This window comes from Eucalyptus grandis, chromosome 5 (assembly GCF_016545825.1).
Source record: "Eucalyptus grandis isolate ANBG69807.140 chromosome 5, ASM1654582v1, whole genome shotgun sequence".
NCBI lineage: Eukaryota > Viridiplantae > Streptophyta > Magnoliopsida > Myrtales > Myrtaceae > Eucalyptus > Eucalyptus grandis.
Window position 1 is genome coordinate 53766909 of NC_052616.1, and position 8461 is coordinate 53775369.

Sequence of the window (8461 nt, forward strand, 5' to 3'; positions counted from 1 at the left end):
ATTCGGATGTTGCGGAAAAATAACGGAAATTCATATTGACCAAATTAAAGGAAATTTGGACTTCTAAGTCGAGCCTTTGAGTGTTGGGGACTTGTAAAAATTTGTGGACTTCATCTTCATCAAAATTGGACGTCAATTTGGGGAATTTGTGAAGAAATTGAGGCCAAGGTTGGGAAATTCGGAGCTTTGGTTGGGGGTGCATTATTTGCATAAAAATTGAATTTTATTGGACTTATCTTGTTAGAAAGTAATAGGGGGACCATAGGATAAGTTTGAAGGCTTTTTGACCTTGCATTAATGAGTTGAGATATTTAATCTTGACTTTTCCCCTTTTCTTTTCCCATCTTCTCGAGCAATCTTCCATAGCCAACTCCATCTCAAGCGGTTTTCGCTTTGCTTTTCACTTTCTTTTCCCTCGACCCTGCAACCCACCGAACCAGTTGACCTTGCTTTCCTTTCATTTACTTATTTTCTCTTTTTCATTTTACTTCGAACAACCCCACGTAATTCTGTCCCCCAACCGAAACCCCACGCCCACGCAACTCCCCACCAAAGACCCCCTGCCACAAGTCCATTTCCCCTCCTTCTCCTTCAGCATCATCATCCTTTGCCCATCACCCCACTTCCCCTCCATTTATCTGCCCCATAAATGCTGTAACCCCACCAAAGTTCAATGCAGCTCTCCCTTGTTGACTCCCAGCTAGGGGTGAGCGTGGTTCCGGGTAGAACCGGGAACCGGAACCGAACCGGAGGAGGGTCCGGTTCGGTTCCCGGTTCTGAAGAGGCCGGTTCCGGTTCCCGGTTCCTTTTTTCTGGGAACCTGCGGTTCTCGGTTTCCGGTTCCTACCGGAACCGAACCGGAGGAACCGGAACCGGCCAAGTTATAAAAAACCTAGCCCGCCCCCACGTGATTTCATTTTCCCCCTCTGCCGATTCTTCCCCTTTTCCCTTTCTTTTTCTCTCTCTCTTTTCTTTTCTCCCCTTTTCCTCCTCACGTCACTTCCTGCCTTCCCCAAACTTTTTCTTTTCTTCTCTCTCTCTCCTCTTTCCTCCTCTCTAGGCCGAAACCCCCTTCTTCTTCTTCTTCTTCTTCTTCCATCCTCTCTTTTGAGGGGCTCCTTTTGGCCGAGGGAGAGAGGGACCAAGCAAGGGAGAGCGACAGAGAGAGGGAAAGCAAGGGGGTTTCTGGTTTTTCCGTAGATTTTGGGCTGAGAGAGAGATGATCTCGAGGGAGAGAGATCGAGAAGGAGAGTTCAGTGCGATTGAGGGAGAGCGGGAGAGGTTCAGCCGTGCATGGGCTCGGTTAGAGAGCGAGACCGAGAGAGAGACCAAGGGAGTGAGAGAGAGAGTGAGTAGTCCGCTTCGTCTGTGTGAGAAAGTAGTAAGAGACTCGCGTTGCCGGAGGCCAGCCCACCGACCACTGCCCGCCACAGCACCGCGCCGGCCCAGGTAGGCCTTTCTTCATCTGTACGTGCCTTGTTTTGGGCACGCGGGGTCTGAGTTCGCGGCCGTTCAGCTTATGTGAACTCTGGCCCTGCCGGTTCTCCGTTGACGCTGATGTGCATTCTGGTACGCTTGTTGTGTGTGCTAGACTGCTAGTATGCCTATAAAGAGTCTTCGTTCGGGCTTAAGCAGGGGTGAGCACCCGGGAACCGGAGAACCGAACTGGACCCTCCAGTTATCTGCCTCTGCCCGTCGCCGACGCCACTCGCCCTCGACGCCGCCGCTGGACGCCAGTCGCCCCGCGCTCGTCTCGCCCTTGCCTCCTGCTCCCTCGACGCCGTCACCCCTCGCCGCCTCACTTTGCTCAGCCGCTCGACGCCGCCGCCGGTGGACGCGCTCGTCCCCTCGGCGGGGACAAGGAGAATTACGCCGCGCAGCAGCAGTTGCAGCCGCAGCCGAAATCCGTGCGATCACGAGGCTTCGTGGGGGAGGGCGAGAGGAGGGAGAAGAAGAAGAAGTTCTGGATATCGCTGTCGAAGGAGGAGATCGAGGAGGACATTTTCATCATGACGGGGTTGAGGCCTGCCTGGAGGCCCAAGAACGAGCAGAAGCAGCTTGATGTATGTTCTTCTATGTGGAATATTCATTCCTCTTTCATACGATGAATTTTCTCTTCGTTTCATTTGGTTTTCGCTTGCAGATTGTCTTTCCCGGTTTATGGTTGGTGGGGCTCACACTGGATGCTTACCATGTGGCCAAAGCTCCGGCCAAGGTCTCTCTCTGTGTTCTAGAACTTAGGATTATGTTGCTGTCTTTGTATGAACTTGCCATGTTCGAAAGTTAATGAGTTTCGTGGCCTATTTGGTTTCAACAATGAAGTTTGTGTTTATCACTTCGCAGAGATAGTTTGCGGCGAGGTAGAACATTTTGCCCATTTCCTGAGCCGAAGGTCTCTTTGTCTGTCTCTGTCTCTCTCAACCAAATTGTCATGCTCTGGTAGTTCTCAGTGTCTTCACCCTGAGAACTTTGATATTGAAGGTGTACGTCCCGGAGATAGAAGGTGTTTCAGAATAAGGTTATTTGAATTATCTGCCACCAATTATTGTGTTCAATAAGTCTGTTTATGCTATCTTTTCACTCTTCTGCAGAAATTTGTTGAGCCAGCTAAGATACAGAAATGGGCTGTGGTGAACTTCTTTGCTCGGTATGAAATGCGTGGGCTTATAAGAGACCTGACTAGATTAGCTGAAATGAAAGGACTTGTGAGTCTTATATCCTGTCTGCTGCAACATTTTCCTTGATCACTAATAGACACCTCTTTTATCCCCGATTGCCCTTTTTTGTTAATTGTGTTTCTTATATCTTGTGTGTCAATTATAATGCAACATCTTCCGATAAGCTAATGAATAGTCCGTGACCATCAATGATGCAGCTCACCGAACAACCTTTTGACGTGTTTGAGGAAAGCCCCCAATTCAGAAGAGCCCCTCCTGCTGTTAGAGTGGATAAAATGTTTGAGATACAGGCTAAACTACCTGGGGTGCTGCTCTTCCTCAAAAGACTAAAGTATATCCTTATCAACCCCTGATGCGCATTCCTAATTTGAACGTCAGCATGCCGAGTTATTAAGCTGTTTAGTTATCCCGTGCAGCAAAAGCAGCATGGCTCACATCCTTTGTGCGTAAGTAACCCTTCTTAGCATATCTGGAAGTTTTAGTTGTTTGGGTCTTCTCTTTTTTTAATTTTGGTGGTGCTAAGTTATGTTTGCTGCTGTTTTCAGCTTTTAGAGATGGGATACTCAATCCAATTGGTGACGGGGTATGTTAGTTCCCAAGACAAAGAAGAAACTTTCGATTTGATTAAGGCAAAGATCATTTAGAATGAAGTGTGTTGTTCAAATGACAGCTTGTTTATTACTTCTAAAATGCTGTTTGCTGTTTGTGTTATATTATCTTCAATGAATGACAAGTTTGATTATTATTGCTGCATTCATTTTCATTTTTAAACTAAAAATGAAAAAAAAAAAAAAAAGAACCTGTTGGAACCGGAACCGACCCGGAACCCGTGGTGAGGTTCCCGTTCTCGGTTTTGACGGGTAGGTTCCAAGTTCCAAAAATGAGGAACCCGTACCCGAGAGTAGGTTCCGGTTCCAAGCGGAACCCGTAAGGGAACCGGGAACCGCTCACCCTACTCCCAAAGAACGAAGACCGAAACAGCTCCTCTTCCTTCGCCCACGCATCTTCAGCTCACCGAAGCCTCCCTCGAGGTCACGCCCACATCTCCCCTGCTTCGACCTAGTCCTCGCGCCAGAATTTCCTCATGTCTTCTCCAATTTCATCGAGCAGTTCACCGAGCCAAGCGGAGCCCAACGAGTTTCACAAGCCCGAACAGTCCAGCAAAATCAGCTCATCTTCAGCCCATCTTCAATTTTGGTCAAGCCCATTTGAAGCCCACAAAGTCAAGCCCGGTTTCGAGCCCAAGCCCACAAAGCAACCCCAGCCCAACTCAATTGGGCTGAGATTTGTTAGGGTGATTCAGTCCAAGCCTATTGTGAAAATTGAGTGAATTAGTGATTATGGAGATTTATCCCAAAAATTGGATAATCCAGGTATTTGTATAGAAAATTGTCCGGTGGGGCCGTGATACCACTAATTCTAAATTTTCCAAGTGGGGCCGTGATACCACTAAATCTAAATTTGCCGAGTAAGGCCATGACACCATTAAATCTAAATTTGCCGAGTGGGGCCGTGATACCACTAAGTCTAAAATTGTTGAATGGGGCCGTGATTCCACTAAATCTAAATTATGTCTGTTGGGCTATGATTAAGAGTTGATAATGAATAATCGAAATGATAATGTAATGGTCTCGATGACATGCAATTGATTGTTTCGATTGATCGATGGTTCGATCAGTTTGGTTGGATGATGTGATTGTCAATAATTATGAATTGAACTGACTTGCAGGAAAGAACTGAGGCCAAGGTAAGTCCTCTGATGCCTGATTGTGCTTACGCAGCCCTTAGGGCGCAATTTTCTTCCTAATCGGGTCTTAAGGGTTGAACTTGTTGAGACGTAGTCTCACCACATTGTGGGATCATATTTTCAAGTCCCTAGGTGACGGCCGTGAAGAGCCGAGAGTCTCGGAGTTTAGGAAGGTGGAAGAAGCATAATCGAAAACCTGTATGGCTAGTTAGTCATAGGACAGTTTCTTTTTTATGAGCCAATATTTTTGTAACCAATCTGGTCTTCTATATAAACCCGTTTTGTTATAAAAGACTGGTTGTGGTTTTAAAAGTTTGGCCCTGCTTTCCTATCCCATTGTTTTATTGTCTGGGGATTTATATCTGCTTCCACATGCGTATATTAATTAAATGGGTCGGCGATACGTATTAGGACATTGTTATTATATCGACAAAGCAGGGATGAGTACGTGCTCAGAGGATTGGGACGTGACAGCCTCTAGTTTATAGAATTTGCATATTTATCCACCTATGTTCACTCGGGTCACCGAAAATTTTTGCATCTTCCTTTCGCTTACCAAATCAACCTTCTCCGTATGCCATAATCTTGATTGTTTATACAGTGATTTTCATGAGCAGAGTAATTCTTCCAAACATGACAAGTTCCTATTTTCAACATGAAATTTTACAACCATGGGCAAATGGAACCTTAATTAGTTGGAATACGTGCTTGTTCACCTAGGTGAGATACTGGAAACAGTTATGTCATTGGCAGAGAGATTAGGTGCCAAGGATCGATCGAGTACTTGGGCAGCTCTACCAACCCAAAAGCTGGTTTTTCGGTTCCGGAGGAGTTCCTTTTGACCTCTAAAAGTGTCACTACTTCTGACATTGTCGGTCTATCTTCAGGATCTTCCTGGACGCACAAAAGGCCGACGTGAATGCACCTGACTATTTCAGCTGCTTGGCCTGATTCCGCTAAAGAAGGATCCACGAGTTCCAACTCTTTTCCTTCAGTCCATAGTTTCCACGCCTGCAAGATTAAATTAATTGTGATGCAAAATGAATGATTATAAGGCAAGATTTTGATTCCCATGAACCGTGGAACATACATATGCAAGAAGTGTCTGAGCCTGTTCTGTAAGATAAAATCCGCTATTCCGTTTTCCACTGATGATCTCGAGCAAAATTACGCCAAAGCTGAACACATCTGATTTCACAGAGAACAGTCCCCCCATTGCATACTCCGGGGCCATATAACCGCTGTCACAAGTATTAAAGTTCACATTAGTCTTTCCTATGTAGTACCTTCTTATTGACAAACCAAATAGAGAGTTTTCCTTGGCAAGAGCAAGAAACTCCTAGATTTTTCAGCTGACCAAAATCAGAAGATGCAAGGACCTACTATGTTCCTACAACTCTTCTGGTTTTAGCTGAACTTTGGTTTTCGCAAAATATTCTGGCCATCCCAAAATCTGATACTTTGGCAACCATGTCATAATCCAGCAGAACATTGCTAGGCTTCAGATCCCTGTGAATAATCCTCAGTCTCGAGTCCTCATGCAGGTAAACTAATCCTCTAGCAATTCCATCAATAATATAATTGCATGTGTACCAATCAAGCTGTGCACGTTTGTCTGAATCTGAAGATAAAGGCATCATGCAAAAACGTTCGTGATGAGGACAATTTAACACATGCAATTTCTAAGTAAATGAGTTATTTCTTAAAGTTGGAGAACACGAGAAATTGAACCGAAGATGTAGATATCGAGGCTTTTGTTAGGCATGAACTCGTATACAAGCAGCTTCTCATCTCCCTCTATGCCGCATCCTAGAAGTCTTACTAGATTTCTGTGCTGGAGCTTTGCAATCAAGATGACCTCATTCTTGAACTCCTCGAGACCTTGCCAAGACTTCCTTGACAACCTTTAACTGCCACTTCTTTTCCATCAGAAAGCAGACCCTGAAAGCAAATTCGGTTAAGCCCTCCACTTACTGGACTTCAACCACCAACAATCGCGAACTGACAGCAAAAGATAAATTACCTTGTAGACAGTACCAAACCCCCCTTGCCCGAGCTTCTTTGAACTCGAGAAGTCATCTGTAGCGGCCTTTATTGTGGCTAGATCCATGAAAGGAAGTTCCTCCGAGCTAACTAGGTTGCCTTCTTCAGTAATTTCCACACTGATTGGATTTACTAAATCATGGAGGACAGCATGCGGGCTTCTTTCCAGGTCTAAAGGTACCCAAGTTTGGATTAGCTCTCCTATAGATATAAATTAAGTGGGACATTTTCTCATATATACCTTGTTTTGCTTTTCTCCGGTTGAAGTAGACAGCGCAAGATCCAGCAAGAACAGCTAATAGCAGTCCCAGGATACCAACAACTAAGACAATCCTTTCTTTCTTCCATTTATCCCCCGTTCCTTTTATGAGTCAAATAAACATCTTGATTAATGGAATATTCTGGAATATCAATAGGCTATGAAGAGAGATGTAATGTCTACACTAATGGTGAACTCCATCCCATAATAATAAAGAGGCTTGTTAGAAATGTTCAGCTTGAGATGATTACCTCAGTAATGTTTCTGCATATTTTGGCTATTTCCATAACCAAGGATATGTAAGGTAAATCTCTTTAGATTCTCTATGTTACAAGTTTCGCTATAGGCTATCCCTGACTGAATAAAAGCGATGTAGGCAGCTAACAGTATTTCTGAGAAAACGGGGCCACACTAGAAAATTGAATTTGCTAAAAGTTGAATTCTTCATTGGAGGTGAATGAAATAATGGTATACACAAATTTCTAAGATCTTGACCCTTGTAGATATTTCCTCTGTCACTTTGAAAGAGAACTTTAACAATAAAAGTCGAAGAACACCCATTATGCAGATTAACTTTCTCCACAATTTTCTATTTTGTTCGGACCATAGCTTAAATTGTATAAGCATAGAAGTTAAGTTAATGGCAGGAACTATAGCTTTACTCTCCTACTAACCATAACTTCAAATAGATTGCATGTTCTTACCTGTGGAAGCAGGGTAAGATAACACAGAGGTTATCGAGCCATTGAAAAGCGGTATGGCTCATACCTCACATTGCAATTTCTGCTAACAACCGTTCCACCTTCCCGCAAATAGCAGCATGCTTTTAGATCCCCCAAGGCAGAGTTCAAGCAATTGTAACAGTCATTGCCTGACATATCCCTAGTACACTGGACTAGCCCATATATTGTCTGGCTCAAAGAATAATTTATTTGCCCCGTTGCGAACATTTGGTTAGAGTTAACAGCCTCAGTGGATATGTTCTTCATTAGATACATCAAGTAGGTGTAGTAATCAGCTGGGTCCGATGCAAGTTTGTCCTGACCATTTGAATCTGGGTATTTACCAGTATAAGCTGTGTTTGAAAAGAAATCTCGGAAGGAATATCGCACTTGGCATAATTCATACCAAATTAGTGCATCTTTAGCATTGCACAGCTTCATGATCCCTTGGCTTGCATTGCTGACACAACTCTCACACGCTGTGGAACTGGCATCTCCTCGGCAAAGAGCTTGTCCATTAATTCGGTTAAGGCCTTCTCCGACAGTAGTGTTGTAGAATCCCGTTGTTGCGGTGTTGTGCAACAGTGAATCAAGAAGGAGCTTCAGGTTTGATTCAAACGTGTCATTGGTCAAGTACTTTTCATACTCATACTGACAAGAAATTGTATGATTATCCGCTTCAACACTCATGTGAAGGCCTCGTGTTGACAGTAATATGAACGTGAACAGAAAATAAAAATGTGGACCTCTCTCCATTTTCTCCTTCCGGCACATCAAATCTTCACATTCGCCCAGATAATTCATTGTGTAAAGCAGCAATTCACGATGAACAAACACAAGTTTCTGAAAGTAATTTAAACACATATCACAGATATTAGCATTGCGTATAGACTAGAGATCAAATGAAGCCGTATAAGAAACATCGTAATGAACCTGGAAAGTCTTTGTGAAAATGTTATCAGTCATATATGCTGTCTGCTGATGGAGATTGGCAAGAACTTACGTTGCCACC

At 44.1% G+C, this 8461-nt stretch overlaps 1 protein-coding gene across 1 annotated transcript; it reads right to left on the reverse strand.

Moving 5' to 3' along the window:
• Positions 1 to 4917: 4917 nt before the first annotated feature.
• On the reverse strand, positions 4918 to 8106 carry LOC104447622 (putative receptor-like protein kinase At4g00960; the record flags this gene model as incomplete). Its single annotated transcript, XM_039313891.1, is given in 8 exon segments — positions 4918 to 5269; positions 5272 to 5436; positions 5516 to 5666; positions 5809 to 6046; positions 6157 to 6333; positions 6336 to 6366; positions 6449 to 6664; positions 7408 to 8106. Coding segments are annotated over 8 exon segments (1809 nt in total), but the record flags the coding sequence as incomplete, so codon positions are not given.
• Between the last annotated feature and the right edge of the window lie 355 nt (positions 8107 to 8461).